General features: G+C 41.8%; 2 protein-coding genes across 4 annotated transcripts in view; both read right to left on the minus strand.

The window, feature by feature from the left end:
* Positions 1-13609, minus strand: part of gps2 (G protein pathway suppressor 2) — a 29406-nt gene extending 15797 nt beyond the window's left edge. For 2 of the 3 annotated variants that reach the window (XR_014614385.1, XM_084178472.1), the window contains exons 1-8: positions 13387-13609; positions 12275-12392; positions 10952-11061; positions 10744-10856; positions 10322-10407; positions 10140-10219; positions 5059-5236; positions 4664-4747 (exon numbers count right to left, since the gene is read on the minus strand). Coding sequence is in view for 2 of the 3 variants with exons in the window: in XM_084178472.1 (XP_084034598.1) it covers positions 4664-4747; positions 5059-5236; positions 10140-10219; positions 10322-10407; positions 10744-10856; positions 10952-11061; positions 12275-12392; positions 13387-13482 (865 nt within the window). In the remaining variant the exon portion in view is untranslated. Of the gene's footprint in view, positions 1-4663; positions 4748-5058; positions 5237-10139; positions 10220-10321; positions 10408-10743; positions 10857-10951; positions 11062-12274; positions 12393-13218; positions 13242-13386 lie in introns of those variants that run through there. The other variant, XM_084178473.1, reaches the window with a different exon arrangement.
* A 2350-nt stretch (positions 13610-15959) lies between these two features.
* On the minus strand, positions 15960-18609 carry gabarapa (GABA(A) receptor-associated protein a). The gene is made up of 4 exons (XM_084178212.1): positions 18154-18609; positions 17699-17777; positions 17491-17609; positions 15960-17262 (listed from the first exon to the last, which is right to left on the minus strand). The coding sequence occupies exons 1-4, from the start codon at positions 18241-18243 to the stop codon at positions 17182-17184; spliced, it is 369 nt and encodes a 122-aa protein (XP_084034338.1). The 5' UTR covers positions 18244-18609; the 3' UTR covers positions 15960-17181.
* Positions 18610-21126: the final 2517 nt, after the last annotated feature.

A 21126-nucleotide genomic window follows, 5' to 3' on the forward strand; every position in this document is an offset into this window, starting at 1 on the left:
ACATGTATACAATATATCTAATAGAGAACAAACAATGTTATTGTGAACTGGTTACTGAATCAACTTAAGTTAGAGACATTACATTCCACCACCAGCTGCCCCATTAAACAACAATATACAATAAAGAATGTGTGTGTGTTGCCCAGCCTTCACTTTCTCTCCTTCACCCTCCCTCTTCAGTCACTGAAGTATGGTCACCTTGAACTTTTTGAGCGCCACCACTTGCTAACGGCCAGGGCCTAAAAGGTACTTATTGGTACACCTGCCACTGTGGCAGGTATTTCTTTTAAATCTACCAGCCACTCAGATTTTTTACCAGCCAAACTAATTTTTTTCCTCTACAATTACACCAACAAAACACACAAAAAAAACAGATGAGCATGCTTTGTAATGTTTCTAAAATAATAAATGTATTACTAGTAAGAAGTAATGTTATATTGTTTAATTTAATTTAATGTTTTGTGACCAGAGTCTTTTAAACAGAGACAAAAATGCATGTTTATGCCTGTGAGATTGAGAGTTTGACTAGTATCCGTGTTGCTTCTCCCTAGCAGTTGAAACTCAAACATTGAAAAACAACCTAGCTTGTGAACAAAACTATGTAATTAGCCGAGGAATACAAGGACAAAGTCTAACTTCAGTAGACTTTCGTTTCAAGTAAATTAAACAAACTTTTATGCCTGTGCACTGAGCTTCTAAAAATGAAACTGTCACTCAGCTCTTCGCGTGTGCATGCACAGGCCCCAGTCAGGCAGTGTTGCAGCGCGAGGCTGAAATACTTTGCACATTTTACAGTGTGCATTCAGTTCAGGTCAGGGAGATACAACCATATTCTCTAGAATACCATAGTACCTAGCCATAGCCTATAGACAATGCAAATGCTACAGCAACTCCAGGCACACGAAACCTCAGCTCTGGGCCGGCGGGCACGCAGACAGGCTGAGAGAGTAAAATGTGCATTCTAATAGGCCTATTTGCCCAACATTGGAATGATATTCTAATATACAGGAACCAATATACATAATCAGTTAGGAAAGGAAAGGCTAGCTTTTTCAAAGAGAAATTTGCATCCCATAGCACTAACTCCAAAATGTTTTGGGACACTGTAAAGTCCATGGAGAATAAGAGCACCTCCTCCCAGCTGCCCACTGCACTGAGGCTAGGAAACATTGTCACCCCCGATAAATCTACGATAATCGAGAATTTCACTAAGCATTTTGCTACGGCTGGCCATGCATTCCACCTGGCTAACCCTACCCCGGCCACCAGCTCTGCACCCTCTGCTGCAACTTGTCCATGCCCGCCCCGCTTCTCCTTCACCCAAATTCAGATAGCTGATGTTCTGAAAGAGCTGCTAAATCTGGACCCCTACAAATCAGCTGGGCTAGACAATCTGGACCCTTTCTTTCTAAAATTAGCCGCCGAAATTGTCGCAACCCCTATTACTAGCCTGTTCAACCTCTCTTTCGTATCTTCTGAGATCCCCAGAGATTGGAAAGCTGACACGGTCATCCCCCTCTTCAAAGGGGGTGACACTCTAGATCCAAACTGTTACAGACCTATATCCATCCTGCCCTGCCTTTCGAAAGTATTTGAAAGTTAACAAACAGATCACCGACCATTTAGAATCCCACCGTACCTTCTCCGCTATGCAATCTGGTTTCCGAGCTGATCATGGGTGCACCTCAGCTATGCTCAAGGTCCTAAATTATATAATAACCGCGATCGATAATAGACAGTACTGTGCAGCCGTCTTCATCGACCTGGCCAAGGCTTTTGACTCTGTCAATCACCGCATTCTTATTGGCAGACTAAATAGCATTGGTTTCTCAAATGACTGCCTCGCCTGGTTCACCAACTATTTCTCAGATAGAGTTCAATGTGTCAAATTGGAGGGCCTGTTGTCTGGACCTCTGGCAGTCTCTATGGGGGTGCCACAGGGTTCAATTCTCTGGCCGACTCTATTCTCTGTGTATATCAATGATGTCGCTCTTGCTGCTGGTGACTCTCAGATCCACCTCTATGCAGACGACACCATTTTGTATACATCTGGCCCTTCACTGGACACTGTGTTAACAAATCTCCAAACGAGCTTCAATGCCATACAACACTCCTTCCGTGGACTCCAACTGCTCTTAAAACGCTAGTAAAACTAAATGCATGCTCTTCAATCGATCACTGCTTGCACCCGCCCGCCCGACTAGAATCACTACTCTAGGCGGGTCTGACTTAGAATATGTGGACAACTACAAATACCTAGGTGTCTGGTTAGACTGTAAACTCTCCTTCTAGACTCACATTAAGCATCTCCAATCCAAAGTTAAATCTAGAATCGGCTTCCTATTTCACAACAAAGCCTCCTTCACTCATGCTGCTAAACATGCCCTCGTAAAACTGACTATCCTACCGATACTTGACTTCAGCGATGTCATTTACAAAATAGCTTCCAACACTCTACTCAGCAAATTGGATGAAGTCTATCACAGTGCCATCCGTTTTGTCACCAAAGCCCCATATACTACCCACCATGGTGACCTGTACGCTCTCGTTGGCTGGCCCTCACTACATATTCGTCGCCAAACCCACTGGCTCCAGGTCATCTATAAATCACTTCTAGGCAAATCCCCGCCTTATCTTAGATCATTGGTCACCATAGCAACACCCACCCGTAGTATGCGTTCCAGCAGGTATATCTCACTGGTCATCTCCAAAGCCAACACCTCCTTTGGCCGCCATTCCTTCCAGTTCTCTGCTGCAAATGACTGGAACGAACTGCAAAAATCTCTGAAGCTGGAGACACTTATCTCCCTCACTAACTTTAAGCATCAGTTGTCAGAGCAGCTTACCGATCACTGCACCTGTACACAGCCCATCTGTAATTAGCCGACCCTACTACCTCATCCCCATATTGTTATTTACATTGTTATTTATTATGCTCATTTGCACCCCAGTATCTCTATTTGCACATCATCTTCTGCACATCTATCACTCCAGTGTTAATACTAAATTGTAATTATTTTGACTATGGCCTATTTATTGCCTTACCTCCATAACTTACTACATTTGCACACACTGTATATAGATTTTCTATTGTGTTATTGACTGTACGTTTTGTTTATTCCATATGTAACTCTGTGTTGTTGTTGTTTTTAAATCGCACTGCTTTGCTTTATCTTGGCCAGGTCGCAGTTGTAAATGAGAACTTGTTCTCAACTGGCTTACCTAGTTAAATAAAGGTGAAATAAATAAATAAACACATTTCCATAACCTAAATAAAGACTTTTAATAGCCAAAATCCAACCATTAAAAACCTTGCCTTAGGGCCTCCCGAGTGGCGCAGCGGTCTAAGGCACTACAGACCCGGGTTCGATCCCAGGCTGTGTCGCAACCGGCCGTGACCGGGAGTCCCATAGGGCGGTGCACAATTGGCCCAGTGTCGTCCGGGTTAGGGGAGGCTTTACTTGGCTCTTCGCGCTCTAGCGACTCCTTGTGGCGGGCCAGGCGCCTGAGGGCGGACTTCGGTCGTCAGTTGAGCGGTGTCTCCTCCGACACATTGGGCGGCTGGCTTCCGGGTTAAGCAGGCGGGTGTTAAGAAGCACGGTTTGGCGGGTCATGTTTCGGAGGACGCATGACTCGACCTTCGCCTCTCCAGAGCCCATTGGGGAGTTGCAGCGATGAGACAAGACCGTAATTGGATCGCAATTGGATATCACGAAATTGGGGAGAAGGGGGTAATTTGTTTTAATCCTTTCTGTAGGATATAAAACAAAAATAGTCTACATTAGATTTTCTACATTCTACATTAGAGCCAGTTTGCGCTGTTCTGCGAAGGCAGTAGTACACAGCGTTGTACGAGATCTTCAGTTTCTTGGAATAGCCTTCATTTCTCAGAACAAGATTAGACTGACGAGTTTAAGAAGAAAGTTAATTGTTTCTGGTCATTTTGAGCCTGTAATCGAACCCACAATTGCTGATGCTCCAGATACTCAACTACTCTCAAGAAGGTCAGTTGTATTGCTTCTTTAATCAGCACAACAGTTTTCAGCTGTGCTAACATAATTACAAAATGGTTTTCTAATGATCAATTAGCCTTTTAAAATGATAAACTTGGAATAGCAAACACAACGTGCCATTGGAACACAGGACTGATGGTTGCTGATAATGGGCCTCTGTACGCCTATGTAGATATTCCATAAAAAAATCAGCCGTTTCCAGCTACAATAGCCATTTACAACATGAACAATGTCTACACTGTATTCCTGATCAATTTGATGTTATTTTTATGGACAAAAAAAATGCTTTTCTTTCGAACACAAGGACATTTCTAAGTGACCTCAAACTTTTGAACGGTAGAGTATATATATATATGAATGTAGGCGTATTTAAACGGTTTTGGAGGTTGTTTTATTTTCATGGCGGTCTTCATCCATAACCAGCAGTTACATGGTAGAGCACGGCGCTTGTAACGCCAAGGTAGTGGGTTCGATCCCCGGGACCACCCATACACAAAAATGTATGCACGCATGACTGTAAGTCGCTTTGGATAAAAGCGTCTGCTAAATGGCATATTATATTATATTTATATTATATTATATTATAATCACAACAGGGCCTACAACAACATATAGCTTTTAGTAGACACAGACACACAGGTGTAAGGTACCTGGCTGGGAGGTAAAGTGGCTGTGTACAGCGTAGCCCTGCTGTTGGTGAGGCAGGTACTGCATGGCTTGGAAGGCTGAGGCACCTGGACACAGAGGAGGGGACATAATGAGGGGTTTATGAATGAAACACGCACAAACAGCATACACATTAGGGTTCTCATTCTCATAATAACCTCAACATAGTCACCTTGAAACACATAATACCTAAAGATTCAAAGCCTGTTCCCTAGATCCGTTTGTGCGGTCGTGACAACTCCTTAGATCATTGTCAAACATGTTTGGCGTAACAAGACAACAGATCTGTGAGCAGGCTACCAGACATTATTTACTTTAAAATCTCACATTGACAACACGTCTCTGAAATAACAATTACATTCAAAATTCAAAACCTTACCTCTGAGCTGTGAGCTGCTGGCGTAGCTGACAGGGACAGTCTGGCTGGGGGCGAAGGGAGAGGCGTGCTGTGCCTGGGTGAGCTGGCCGTAGGGGCCGTGGGCTGCCTGGCTGGCTGTATACTGCCCATGCTCCAAGCCCCCGGAGCTCATCCCTGGTTGGCTCTGGTAGTGACGCCCCTGTCAAACAACATACAGGACACGTTTTCAGACAAATTCAATGTACTGTAATTGCATATAAACTCAGCAAAAAAAGAAACGTCCCTTTTTCAGGACCCTGTTTTTCAAAGATAATTAGTAATAATCCAAATAACTTCACAGATCTTCATTGTAAAGGGTTTAAACACTGTTTCCCATGCTTGTTCAATTAACCATAAACAATGTATGAACATGCACCTGTGGAACGGTCGTTAAGACACTAACAGCTTACAGACGGTAGGCAATTAAGGTCACAGTTATGAAAACTTAGGACACTAAAGAGGCCTTTCTACTGACTATGAAAAACACCAAAAGAAAGATGCCCAGGGTCCCTGCGTGAACATGCCTTAGGCATCCTGCAAAGAGGCATGAGGACTGCAGATGTGGCCAGGGCAATAAATTGCAATGTCCGTACTGTGAGACGCCTAAAACAGCGTTACCGGGAGACAGGACGGACAGCTGATCTTCCTCGCAGTGGCAGACCACATGTAACAACACCTGCACAGGATCGGTACATCCGAAAATCACACCTGCGGGACAGGTACAGGATGGCAACAACAACTGCCCGAGTTACACCAGGAACACACAATCCCTCCATCAGTGCTCAGACTGTCCGCAATAGGCTGAGAGAGGCTGGACTGAGGGCTTGTAGGCCTGTTGTAAAGCAGGTCCTCACCAGACATCACCGGCAACACCGTCGCAGGACCAGACAGGACTGGCAAAAAGTGCTCTTCACTGACGAGTCGCGGTTTTGTTTCACCAGGGGTGATGGTCGGATTCGTGTTTATGGTCAAAGGAATGAGCGTTACACCGAGGCCTGTACTCTGTACTCGATTTGAAGGTGGAGGGTCTGTCATGGTCTGGGGCGGTGTGTCACAGCATCATCGGACTGAGCTAGTTGTCATTGCAGGCAATCTCAACGATGTGCGTTACAGGGAAGACATCCTCCTCCCTCATGTGGTACCCTTCCTGCAGGCTCATCCTGACATGACCTTCCAGCATGACAATGCCACCAGCCATGCTGCTTGTTCTGTGCGTGATTTCCTGCAGGATAGGAATGTCAGTGTTCTGCCATGGCCAGCGAAGAGCCTGGATCTCAATCCCATTGAGCACATCTGGAACCTGTTGGATCGGAGGGTGAGGGCAAGGGCCATTCCCCCCAGAAATGTCAGGGAACTTGCAGGTGCCTTGGTGGAAGAGTGAGGTAACATCTCACAGCAAGAACTGGCAAATCTGGTGCAGTCCATGAGGAGGAGATGCACTGCAGTACTTAATGCAGCTGGTGGCCACACCAGATACTGACTGTTATTTTTGACTTTGACCCCCCCTTTGTTCAGGGACACATTATTCAATCTCTGTTAGTCACATGTCTGTGGAACTTGTTCAGTTTATGTCTCAGTTGTTGAACCTTGTTATGTTCATACAAATATTTACACGTTAAGTTTGCTGAAAAAAAAACGCAGTTGACAGTGAGAGGACGTTTCTTTTTTTGCTGAGTTTATTATATTACATTCAGGCCAGAACAAAATTAATTATAGAACAATTAAGTATAACAACTACAGCATCTTGTGTCCCCAATGGTCATTCCTCAAGTCCCTGAAGTCCTAATTATAATCAACAGGAACAGCTGCCTGCTGTATACACTGACTGAGGTGCTTGAGGCCAAATGGGAACCCTAAGAACACTATTTCAACACTGAATAAAAATATAAAAATGCAACATTCAACAATTTCAAAGATTTTACTGAGTTACAGTTCATATAAGGAAATCAGTGAACTGAAATAAACTCATTAGGCCCTAATCTATAGATTTCACATGACTGGGAATACAGATTTGCATCTGTTGGTCACAGATACCTTTAAAATAAAGTAGGGGGTTGGACCAGAAAACCAGTCTGTATTTGGTGTGACCACTATTTGCCTCATGCAGAGCAACACATCTCGTTCACATAGAGTTGATCAGGCTGTTGATTGTGGCTTGTGGAATGTTGTCCCACTTCTCTTCTATGGCTGTGCGAAGTTGCTGGATATTGGCGGGAACTTCAACCAGCTGTCGTACACGTTGATCCAGAGCATCCCAAACACGCTCAATGTCTGACATGTCTGGTGAGTATGCAGGCCATGGAAGAACTGAGACATTTTCAGCTTCAGCCTCCAGGAATTGTGTACAGATCCTTGCGACATCGGGCTGTGCATTTTCATGCTGAAACTTGAGGTGATGGCGGCGCATGAATGGCACGACAATTGGCCTCAGGATCTCGTCATGGTATCTGGGCCCCGTGTAGCTCAGTTGGTAGAGCATGGCGTTTGCAACGCCAGGGTTGTGGGTTCGATTCCCATGGGGGGCCAGTATGAAAAAATTAAAAATGTATGCACTCACTAACTGTAAATCGCTCTGGATAAGAGCGTCTGCTAAATGACTAAAATGTAAATGTAAAATGTACAGTGAGGGAAAAAAGTATTTGATCCCCTGCTGATTTTGTACATTTGCCCACTGACAAAGAAATGATCAGTCTATAATTTTAATGGTAGGTTTATTTGAACAGTGAGAGACAGAATAACTACAAAAAAATCCAGAAAAACGCATGTCAAAAATGTTATAAATTGATTTGAATTTTAATGAGGGAAATAAGTATTTGACCCCTTCTCAATCAGAAAGATTTCTGGCTCCCAGGTGTCTTTTATACAGGTAACGAGCTGAGATTAGGAGCACACTCTTAAAGCAATCAATCAATCAGATTCCAAACTCTCCACCATGGCCAAGACCAAAGAGCTCTCCAAGGATGTCAGGGACAAGATTGTAGACCTACACAAGGCTGGAATGGGCTACAAGACCATCGCCAAGCAGCTTGGTGAGAAGGTGACAACAGTTGGTGCGATTATTCGCAAATGGAAGAAACACAAAAGAACTGTCAATCTCCCTCGGCCTGGGGCGCCATGCAAGATCTCACCTCGTGGAGTTGCAATGATCATGAGAACGGTGAGGAATCAGCCCAGAACTACACGGGAGGATCTTGTCAATGATCTCAAGGCAGCTGGGACCATAGTCACCAAGAAAACAATTGGTAACACACTACACCGTGAAGGACTGAAATCCTGCAGCGCCTGCAAGGTCCCCCTGCTCAAGAAAGCACATATACAGGGCCGACTGAAGTTTGCCAATGAACATCTGAATGATTCAGAGGAGAACTGGGTGAAAGTGTTGTGGTCAGATGAGACCAAAATCGAGCTCTTTGGCATCAACTCAACTCGCCGTGTTTGTGTTTGGAGGAGGAGGAATGCTGCCTATGACCCCAAGAACACCATCCCCACCGTCAAACATGGAGGTGGAAACGTTATGCTTTGGGGGTGTTTTTCTGCTAAGGGGACAGGACAACTTCACCACATCAAAGGGACGATGGACGGGGCCATGTACCATCAAATCTTGGGTGAGAACCTCCTTCCCTCAGCCAGGGCATTGAAAATGGGTCGTGGATGGGTATTCCATCATGACAATGACCCAAAACACACGGCCAAGGCAACAAAGGAGTGGCTCAAGAAAAAGCACATTAAGGTCCTGGAGTGGCCTAGCCAGTCTCCAGACCTTAATCCCATAGAGAATCTGTGGAGGGAGCTGAAGGTTCGAGTTGCCAAACGTCAGCCTCGAAACCTTAATGACTTGGAGAAGATCTGCAAAGAGGAGTGGAACAAAATCCCTCCTGAAATGTGTGCAAACCTGGTGGACAACTACAAGAAACGTCTGACCTCTGTGATTGCCAACAAGGGTTTTGCCACCAAGTACTAAGTAATGTTTTACAGAGGGATCAAATCCTTATTTCCCTCATTAAAATGCAAATCAATTTATAAATTGAATTATCAATAAAAAAATATTATCAATTTTGTTGTTATTCTGTCTCTCACTGTTCAAATAAACCTACCATTAAAAGTATAGACTGATCATGTCTTTGTCAGTGTGCAAACGTACAAAATCAGCAGGGGATCAACTACTTTTTTCCCTCACTGTATCTCTGTGCATTCATATTGCCATCGATAAAATGCAATTGTGTTCGTTGTCCGTAGCTTATGCCTGCCCATACCATAAACCCACCGCCTCCATGGGGCACTCTGTTTACAATGTTGACATCATGAACCTGCTCGCCCATACGGCGCCATACACGTTGTGATCTGCCCGGTACAGTTGAATCCGGGATTCATCCATGAAGAGCACACTTCTCCAGCATGCCAGCGAACGTGAGCATTTGCCCACTGAAGTCAGTTACGAAACCTGCCTGCAGTCAGGTCAAGACCCTGGTAAGGATGACGAGCACGCAGATGAACTTCCCTGAGACGGATTATGACAGTTTGTGCAGAACTTCTTTGGTTGTGCAAACCAACAGTTTCATCAGCTGTCCGGGTGGCTGGTCTCAGATGATGCCGCAGGTGAAGAAGCCGGATGTGGAGGTCCTGGGCTGGCAGGGTTCCACGTGGTCTGCCAAATTCTCTAAAGCGTTGGAGGCGGTTTATGGTAGAGAAATTAACATTCAATTCACTGGCAACAGCTCTGGTGGACATTCCTGCAGTCAGCAGGCCAATTGCACACTCCCTCAAAACGTGAGACATCTGTGGCATTGTGTTGTGTAACAAAGCTGCACATCTTAGAGTGGCCTTTATTGTCCCCAGCACAAGGTGCACCTGTGTAATGATCATCCTTTTCAATCAGCTTCTTGATATGCCACACCTGTCAGGTGGATGGATTATCTTGGCAAAGGAGAAACGCTCACTAACAGGGATGTAAACTAATTTGTGCACAAAACATTTCTGGGATCTTTTATTTCAGCTCATGAAACATGGGACCAACACACGTTGCGTTAATATTTTTGTTCAGTATAAGAAGTCTGCAAACTCACCGGAAGGACAGGGGACTGGAAGAGCTGTTTACTGCGTTCTCCAAGAAGAGCAGCAGACCGGCCGTGACTCACTTGACTCGCTGATCATTGATATAGAGGAAGGAGACATGGAGAGAATGATAATACACAGTTTGTGTGTATTAACGATCAAGCTTGTGCTACATAAAATCAGTGTGAATTACCTTGCATGCTGAGCAGGTGTTGTCCTGAGTGGGAGTGGATAGCCATGCTGGGCTGGTAAGTAGCAGATGTCAGGGTTGTCATGTCACTACAAGAAACCAATGGGGAAAGAAAGTAAGATCATGTCCATAGTCACACACTAGCAGTCAGTATTAACAATGTGTGCGGATGGTAACAACGTTAATGCTAATCTACCAGCAACTAGGACTGAATCTCACATCAAAAGCCAATAAGGTTGCTGGGGAATGTGGGGATGTGTTAGCCTGGTGGTTCCAGAAATGTATACGCTGTATGTATGATGTCAACAACAACAACCATAGATGTTGTCAAGACAGCACATATAGATCTGGGACCACCAGGCTAGGGATAAGTGATTTTTGTAAGACCCCCAGAAAGTTCATTCAAGAGCCGGTAGAGCCTTTACCTCTGTTCTTTCCTCCGTCGCTTCTCCTCCTCATGGAGCACTTTCTTCAACTGGAGGAAGAGCTGGTGTTTCTCCTCTTGTAGCCCCTGTAGCTTCTCCCCCATCTTCATGATCTAAGGCAGAGAGAGGACAACGAGAGAGGAGTTGAGTAATGGGAATAGAATGCGAGGCAGGCCCTGGGCAATGTCAAAAAATCTCAATAACGCACCTGCTCTTTCGTCTCATCTAAAGACATTCTCTCCTCCACCTCTTTCTTCCTCTTCCTTTCCTCCTCCTCCTTCTGCTTCTGCTCCATCATTTTGTCTACTTCTTCTTCCTCTGCGACACAAGGTTGGATGAGGGGGTTACAGGACAGGAGTTGGTATCAATGACCACGTTTACATGCACACCAATATCCTGTTATTATTCGGGATACTCAAGCATTCTGTTTTTGAGTTGACGCATATAAACATCATATCCTGTTTACAATAACCTGAAAAGGCTTGTATCCCGGTTATGAGAAGCCCTAATAAGATGCCTGGGTTATGCTGATCTAAGACGGGATACTGTGGCATGTAAACATCTTACCCCGTTTACTGTTGTTTTTGATATGGAGTTTTGCATATCATGGGTGTTGTGTGATGATGTTTTCATCTGATTGCCAAACAATTCACTTCAAAAAGTAGCATACCTGCGCAGTTCAATCCACCATAATAATTCCATTATAATTTAGCCTACTATAATTAATTTACTATAATTTACTACTGGCTACTTTCACCCCTAATTTAGACAATTCTAATTCTGCTTATAATTTCCGAAATATGGCAGGCCATATTATAATTTCCAACATTTGGTGGGTCACTTGTTTGTCATAACTTGTTGCCCCAGAAGACTAAATAAAGTAGTGATCACCAGAATAATGTATTACATCGATAGAATGAATGCATTAGTAATCTCGTTAACACCAATAAAGTTGTCTGTTTCGTTTAGGGACCAGAGAGAAAACGCAATAACTCCAAAACAGTAGAAAGATTGGTCCTGTGTTAAATGTCTAGTGTCATCAGTTTGCCCGGTTTTAAGGAAATGAAAAGCTGAGAAAATGACTTAACACTTTTCTGATAAGACTTCAGTTCGTCTTGGGTGCATATTTTATGTGGTTGAAATACTGTCTGCTTGCATAACAGTGTCAAAGATAACGCAATACATTTTATCAAGAGATGCTGAAAGAAAGAAATCTATAATTTCACTAAAATAAATGCATAATTCTGCAGGAGTTCATATTATATTACGCTACATGTGAAAGGTTATAGGCCTACAGTCAGTGTCCATATTTCAGTTACTATTCCATTTAACCCATATACTTAAATTAAGAATATTCTGTTTATTCATGATTACAGGGAAACTCATGAGAGGGATATCAAAAGGTGCATGTAAACAGCGTATCCCGAATAAGACCTTAAGTGGGATATGAGCTACTATCCGGAATACTGTGCTCATGTAAACGTGGTCAGTGTGTTACCTGTGTCATTGGGTAGAGAGTGTTCTTTCTTACCTTGTCTCTTGCGGTCTCGCTCGCGCATGATGTGCTTGTGCAGGGCGCGTGCCATGGCATTGGACAGTTTGGGCCTCTCTAGTAGAGCAGGCATAATGGTAGGGATTGGTGGGGCCAGCTAAGAACAGACAGATTGACACAGAGAGAAAGTGAGCCCAAGAATCACCACTGACATTGCTAACATATGTTTACATCTATTTGCCTACCACAGTCCTTCATTCATCAAACAACAATACATGACTCAATCAGACTGTAATAAAGTCCCTAATAAGTAGATCACAACAGCATAAACGTAAATCTAAATTATAACAATCTATTAAATTAGCTAACTAGCTATGTCTGAAGCCAGTAAAATATGACTGACTAGCTCAAATGTCAGCAGCAGATTCTAGCTACTTAAATATGGTAGCCTATGTCGAAGATGTGATCATGATTCGACAGTTTTGTGGCAACATTACACAATAAAAATACGTAATATTACAAAATAATGATCACATCCTCGACTTAAGGTACCATATTTGGGTATAATAAAGTCAAACTAACGTTATAATCAAGAATAAACTAAAGGCTTAATTGTATTACTAACTGGCTAACAACCCGTTAATATAGCTAGCCAAGTTAGCTAGCTAGCGTGTAACGCTATGACTTGCTAGCTGACTAATTGCACGATGGTAATCTCACACTAGCAGTTTAGCATCAACTAGCTAACATTAGATTGATTTCAAAAAGTCACCAAGTGATCTGTCAACTTTTAAATCACACACGGGAAGCCTGACTCTGTTGCGAGCTAGCTAGCTAAACCCATATGCAGAACAAATCCCGATTTAGCATCAAGAATTTACAGTTTAGCCAGCTAACGTTGGCTAGCTAAACTACACATCCTCTCATATCTAGTTAGCTAACAGTCTTGCAATAGAATTGTGTGGAATCCTCTCAAAACGCACTTTTATCCGTGCCAGAAAATATGTCTTTGTTAGTCTGGTTTGCAGTTAAAATATTATAAAAGCCCAACGTTGACACTACAGCTGATAGTGTTGGGTGTGACGTTAGCGAGTTTATGAATGTTGCCAAAATCAACAACAACAAAAAAGCAGAGGAAATTTGACACTTACTGTATTTACGACAGCCAGAAATAATAATAATAATAATAATACTTCCACTTCTTCTTCTGTGGAGTTTAACGGCGGTTGGCATCCAATATGTTGCATTACCGCCCCCAATTGAGCTATAGTATAAATCCATTACACGTTATGATACAAAATGCGAAAACGGGAAACGGGAAAAATTCAATAAAAATCGTTTTTTCATTATCCTACCAACTAACCCTACACTCATTAAAACCCACCAGGTTATTCCACTACTTTAACCCTATCTGATCCTTCCCAAGGCCAATGACCTGAGAGGACGGGACACTACCACTCAACTCACTTTGTAACTCTTTTGAAGTCAAATTTCATACCCCCAAGTACTTCTCTGCAGATGCCACCACAACATCAATTTTCTGTGACTTATGTTCCATCTCTGCAGTACAGTTGATAACCATTGCTATGAACGCTAAGAAGCCAACCTTACTGAAACATACAGTGCCTTCGTAAAGTATTCAGACCCCTTGACTTTTTCCACATTTTGTTATGTTACAGCCTTATTCTAAAATTGATTATTTTTAAATCCTCAGTAATCTACACACAATACCCCATAATGACAAAGCAAAAATAGGTTTTTAAAACATTTTGCAAATGTATAAAATCAAAATAAGGGGAGGAAGGCTCACAATAATAGTTGGAACTGCGCAAATGTAATGGCATCAAACACATGGTTTGATGTATTTGACACCATTCCACCTATCCCGCTTCAGCCATTACCACGAGCCCATCCTCCCCAATTAAGGTGCCACCAACCTCCTGTGGTAGAGTCAGACATCTGACAGACAGGCCACGGAGCTCCTCGTCGTTTTTTGATTGTCATAGCTCCTCCTCCGTAACCGGATCGTCCAGTATGAAATGTAGCACCCACCTGTGTGATGCTTTGGTAACTGTAAAAGCGCCAGCAAGACCACCACACCTCAGCAGTGGTTCGGAAAAGTCTCTTACGAAGTGACCCTCTGCATCCCCTCACACCGCAGTCCACTTCCCTCTAGGAACTGGGGCAGGGGGCCAAAAACCTGATGCTGTTGATCAGGTGTTGCTGCATCATTCAAATCATATCACATGGTAATTGATGATTAAGGATTCCTAATGATTGTTGTTTTTTCTATTTTAAACACTAGTATGTGTTACTGTTCATTAACATTATTGGACTGGTTTTGATGTCATGTTCTGAGTCTGATAATTTATTACACCCCATTCCTGAACTTGTCGCCTAATTAAATGGCTTATTCTCTTGAACTGATAATACATGCTTTCTCAGTTAATATGGCTGTGTAATGACTTTCTTTAATACCATAATAGTAGCCCATTGAGACAGTCTATTTTGCAAGTGAAGCCTGCCCAAGAAGGCAGCTGCAATATAACATTACAAAATGTAATCATCAACAGTCCATAATACTGGGTCGCGACTCAATTGTCATTGTCAAATTTGGGTCCCCAGCAAAACCAGTTGAGAACGACTGATTTAGCAGACGCTCTTACCCAGAGTGACGTACAGTTGGAGCATTCATTTTAAGATATCTAGGTGGGCCAACCACATATCAAAGTCATAGTAAATAGCTACATGTTTCCTCAATAAAGTAGCTATCAGCAATGTCAGAGCTAGAAAGGGGGAAAGGGAGTGTTAGTTCACGAAAGCCTGTTTATTTTTCTGCCCCCATTTAAGTGCACATCGTTTTCGTGACATTGTCAGCTAACCCGTATATAGGAATGCATTTATTAATGTTTACGTTCGTTTTTGCCACGTTAATTCTATTACAGACACATTAATACATACTTTTAACTACTTGTATTATATAAACAGTGAGCTAAACATAAAAACAATTAAGAATATATTTTAAAAGTTCCTTAAAGTATAATTTTTAGAGATTACTAATGTTACTGTTCCCACAACAACATAATACTACTTAAATACAATTAATTTTGTCCTTTAATTTAAATGAAATGTGTAGAATTCCATTCATTCCAATGGAGGACTGCTCCTAGCCTGGTTGCTGTTTGTTTAGCTATTACATTCTACTCCATAGAAATAGAATGAATTGAATGGGCATCTCCATTCAAGTCAATGATGGCATAAGGGGTGGACTGGCAGCCATTTTGAGTGTACCCATGCCAGGTAGTAAAAGCTAGGTTGAAGATGACAACCTAGAGTATAACCAAGAAGTGTACTCTTCAATCTGTGCTGTGATTTGTTGAGTCAACTCAACTGACATTACAAAAAATACATTCCATTGCATGAGCCACATCAGTTAGCATCATTTTAATGACAATTCTACATTACCATGTCAATCCAGCATCAGTTGATGGAACATTCCAAAATACCATGGAAATTATTGCGTCAGACTACCAGGCAGCCATTGCGAGTGTACCCATGAGTTTGAAAACGTTCTGAACTTAATTCATACATTTTACTGCTCCTATTGGGGAGTTTATATACATCATTGGCTTCTACCATTTGATAGGCTACAACTGTCTTAGCTTATCATTTTTTAAAAACTACAGATATATCATGGCAATCAAGAACTATTTGCACGTGAACATGTAATTTGCTCCATTTTTTATTATTCACAGCTGCATAGTAAAAATGTTTACAGCAGAACTAGACCAAAGATTGAGCAAACAGAAACATATAGGGCCGGTTTCCTGGACACAGATTAATAATAATTTATTCAACTTCTATAGTGCTATTCATTACATAAAGAATCTCAATGCGCTTTAAAGCAAAACAAAAATGCATACAATTTAGAACATCATGAAATGGACAATCTTTAGAAAGTTCATGGCTTGAGTGGTGGTCATCTCAGGGTGGTGGTCAAGCAGGGAGAGAAAGAAACAGGTCTGGCTTTCAGGCTAACATATCCTTCATATCACCAAAATATCCTTCATTTGGTCTATGCAACTACAGTAAGATGAATCACCAAAACTGTCCACTGAAATGTTTGGGTGCAATATCAATGCATACTGTATACATAAATACATATAGGTCTAAAATCTAATCTTTCAAGTAAACAAAAAAAGATGATTGCTAGCGACAGAGTAATCGGGTTGATTAAGGGTCTGTTTCTCAGACATAGACTAAGCCTATTCCTAGACTAAAACACATGTTCAATGGAGAATATCTATGGAAAAGTACTTTTTAGTCCTGGACAAGAATTAAACTGTGTCCAGGAAACTATCCCTAAGCCATTTGGAAGGTGAAGCGATCAAACATAGAAATGTGCTGTGGATAACAACTATGACAGGACATGACTATGACAGATGGAGCCTTGATTACAAGAGGGAGATTTGGTAGTCTGAATGTTAAAGCTAGAATCCTTAGTTGCTACATCCATTTTTGGACTTATAAATTAATTATATATACACCCATTGATTCTTGAAAAATATAACTTTGCCCCATGAGCTTAGTTCAACTGTTGTACCCCATCAAAACCCAAAATAGAAGCTTGTTTTACTCCAATGTTTGTAAACAATGTAAATGTAAACAAACACTGTATAGCCTCAAAATATGGTTAAAACTATCATTTTGATATCATGCATGGTCAGTCCTTCCATCCATAGCTTGGTCGATGAATTTGAGAGTGGTTAAATTTCTTAATTTCTACTTTGTTATTGTTTCAATTAAGGATTTTAGCTTTAATGGGGCAAGAGGGTTTGAAAGTGCATTAAATATTCATCTGGTGGCAACTAAATTGCTTTTATTTGTTTGTGTCTTTGTGACGATGCAGAGTCAATCAGGCTGCAGATGTGCTGAAAGGTGGTTATCTAGACTTCTGTTTGGCTGTCTCCGTAGACACTCTCATCACTGTAGGCTATGTACAGAAAGAAGTCCTCTTCGTGGTGTTCCTATTACACAGAGATTCAACATTCAGTTAACCAGGAATGTGTTTGAGACAGCCAAACAGAAGTGTTTGAATCAAGGAACATTTCAGGATAAGTAGGATATACAAGATCTAGGATGATGTCAGAAAAGCAGGAATTCCTGATTAATCAGGAGGAAATACCACAACACCATGCATAATGTATAGGAGGGAATAAAAAATTATGCCCTGCCTGGATAAATAGACTCAGTACCTGGTAAAGTAGTCCCATGGTGGCTGAGGTGGGAGGAATGACATTGTTGACAAAGAAGAAAAGGGCATCCTCTGCCCGCAGGTGAATCCTCTTCCGGATCAGGAAGTAGAACTGTCCCACTTAAGAAATAAGAAAATAAGTCATTTTAAATTCAGATCAAAATGTGGAAATAGACGCAACACAATTCGATACATGTCCTGTATCTCACCTGTAAGATCAGAGGGTACAAGATATTTCTTCTTGTCCAAATCACCTATTCTGGCTTTGGGGGCTTTCTCCACTATCACCTGCAAATATAATAAATGTCCCAGCTAGTCAGATGACCAAAAATGCATTTATGAAATGCTTACCAATTCTCAAAGCAATACGTTGAAATATATATATAGTGTCAAAAGATGTGTCAATTTAGCAAAATAGCTAACAACTAGTTAGCTAGCTGGCTAGAATGACAGTGTAAAACGTTCATCCAAAACAATCTGTGACCAATTAATTGGAAAACTATTTCCAAAGATGTAACCATAGATGTTAAGGTTGTAGCTAGTACTATTACTGTCAATGTCCTTAAGATCCTCTCTTTATTATTGTGTTTTGTGTGGGTTACAGCCCACAAGCTAACCGGTAAGCATTTCGCAAGCATTGGCTAGCTAGTTAGCGGCAACTCACTGGCACTCTATCTGGGTACTTCTTCCTGATTTTTTCCCCCTCCGATCTTCTCTTCTCAAATGGGTGCTCCTCTTTATACATGAATTTCATTGTCACGGTTTAAGATTCCTCCAAACCCTAAGTTTTGATGATAGTTCAAGCTAGCCTATGCCTGCCCTCTGTATGACTGCAAAATGATGTAATTCTATAAAAACTGATAACCTTGTTGCTAATGCTAATTTGGTGACGTTTCATGTTTTGACGCGAGGAGATGGAACAATGACGTATCTATACCCTAAATTAAAGATGGGATTGATGCCGCGTTCAAAAAACGGGGAACTCGTAAATAATAATGTATTACATTTATATAGCGTTTTTAATAAATCTAAAAGCGCTTCAAAAGCTAAACAAACAAGCAATATATCATGACAGGTCAACCAATAGATGCCGAGTTCACATGCTAGTCGGAACTAGGAAACTTGGACATTTCCGACATGCTGATTCGTTGAATGCGGCACGTATATAACTACAACCAGTTAGCATGTCGGAAATGTACTAGTTTCCTAGTTCCGACTAGCACGCGAAAGCAGCAAAAGGCAAAGTCTTTGAAAAATGTATCCTCTCAGGGTGGTAGATTATGGTGATGGAGTCTGCAGGTGATCTTGTAGAGGGCAAGTCTGGGAACCAGCCTGAGTCTTATAGCCACTGGCCTTCTCTTCCACTCTGTGTAGCACCCACTTGGGTGATGCATCAGCAGCTCTGGGCGCCAGAAAGCTCCCCACACAAAATGCAGAATATTAGCGTCGTCCTCTCTATGAGCCCTCTGCTTCAGCACTATTCCTCTATCTCCCATTCCTCTCATGCTTCAGGCGACTCCTCAAATCATGTTCTCAAAAGATCAGGAATTGGCAGCCAGGTAAACCAAAAAAGATGGCACTGTGTCCAGATACATTTTTCAAACAAACGCTAACTAGCCAAGCCAAAAAGTGTTAACCTGTCGGTCAATCTGCAAATCCGTGGCTCAAAACGATAGATACATGCAATTAAAACTCAGCGTTATCCAGGGGTGCCAGTAGATGTAATTACTTACCGGCACGGGACACCCAAGTGCGCCCACTCATTTTTTTAAAATATACAACAAAAATTACAGGGTAGCCTACTCTGCTGACACTGACAAACAGATCAATAAAAACTATGTTGTCTGATCCATATAGTCGGCCTACGAAAAGGGGAGACACAAATACAATGACTTCCATCTAATCTGGAGGAGGAAATGATTGTCCAAAAACAAACAAAAGTGGCACTGACAATGATAAAGACAGTGAATATGCACACTCACCGGGGATATGGCATTTGTTCTCTGGTGGCCCCAATAAGATAGGCTACTGTCCGCTCAATTAAGTTAATACTTTTGTGTAAAAGACAGATTGGAGTCTTTCCCTTGTCATCTATTTACAGCAATAGCCATTTGCTTTCCAAACAGTTTTTCCGCGAATGTATTTTTGAATATTGCAATTTGCCTGTTTGGGTCTCTGCTTTTCACTGACAGTTGCCCTTCCCACTGTAGGCTATAATATTTAAGAAGCTAACGATTGTCTGTGGCCAAATCATGCTTTCTGCTGTAGTAGCCTATTTTGAATGTTTTTTTGTTTGTTTTTCTGTATAGACAAGAGTAAGGTAATTATGCTAGGCCTATGTAATTTTGGCAATTTAATTAAATTTACTTTAGGGAAAGCGTAGTTTTCCTAGCCTTATGGACACGCCACCTTTGCCTTTTAGCGTGGCATAAACACAACCAGTCATGTTTTCATCTGATTGTCAAACAAATCACTTAACAAATGAGCTCCTGTAGGCTAGCCTCGCACATTCGTTCACTCACAAAATAATTTCAGCATCCAAACCCCAAGAGTGTACTGTGCACCCGCAATTTGATGAATGGAAAGAGACATCAGTTACAAAACACCTACGTGTATTGTAATTAAGTTCTGCAATTGTCCACAGTATGAGTCATAATACCCATAAAACCTTGCGGTCAAACAAGGAAATGGTTCCAATCGTTTTTCCACCATACATTTTTCCCATAGGGGATTTTAGAAACACTTAAAATAAGGTCTGTTTCTCATGTAGGCTTACCCTGGCGTGACGTTTTGATAACCATGCAAATCTCTCTAGGACAAGGTGACATATCAATATATTCGACTGTATTTACTCCCCAAAAATGAAATGCTAATTAGCTGCTGATGTGGCTATCATAAAGAACTACAAATGCCATGATCTGAACGAGACTGCCAAATCACGGCAAAGGTAAGAATCTCTGGATTAACTATGTGTTAGCTAAATTTAGTAATGAATAAATTGGCTAAATGTATTTAAAATTGACAATTCTGTGAACTGTCTTGTGCAAGTATTACATTTACTCAATACCTGTTAGCAAAGGTGGCAGCTAGATGACGTGCAGGAGCTTGCAGAGATTTGTAGTCTTGCATGATATCTACTTTGATGCTACCTAGCATTTTCGAATATGAGTAAATAGAGCCGAATATATTGATAAATCACCTTGTCCGAGAGAGATTTACATGGTTATCAAAACGTCACGCCAGGGTAAGCCTACACGAAACACAGCCTTTATTTTAAGTGTTTCTAAAATTCCCTATGGGAAAAATGGTGGGAAAACGATTGCAACCATTTCCGTTTGACCGCTAGGTTTAATGGGTATTATGACACCTCCACTGTGGGGCTCTATAGCTAGGTTGTTATCAATAAAACGTCACAATACGGTGCAGAGCATTCGATTTGACTGCTGGGGGGCAAGAAGAACCCCAGCTCCACTAAAACCATTGACAACTACGTGCCGTTTAAGGGATTGTTCAAGAAATGTTAAGTATTTTGTTTTAATATCATCACCTCTTGAAGAGCATAGTCAGAACAACACATTTCCGATTCCAATCTTCAACCTAGACATAAACCCGAAACCAACCACGGAAGGTTACGCTG

The sequence above is a fragment of the Coregonus lavaretus genome (assembly GCF_964263955.1).
Source record: "Coregonus lavaretus genome assembly, chromosome: 15".
NCBI lineage: Eukaryota > Metazoa > Chordata > Actinopteri > Salmoniformes > Salmonidae > Coregonus > Coregonus lavaretus.

Coding starts and splice junctions, on each gene's coding strand:
- gabarapa (XM_084178212.1), bottom strand. CDS start 18,243: ATGAAATTCATGTATAAAGAGGAGCACCCATTTGAGAAGAGAAGATCG. Junction 17,778..18,153: donor AGTACCCAGATAGAGTGCCA/GTGAGTTGCCGC, acceptor TTATATTTGCAG/GTGATAGTGGAGAAAGCCCC. Junction 17,263..17,490: donor CCATGGGACTACTTTACCAG/GTACTGAGTCTA, acceptor TCTGTGTAATAG/GAACACCACGAAGAGGACTT.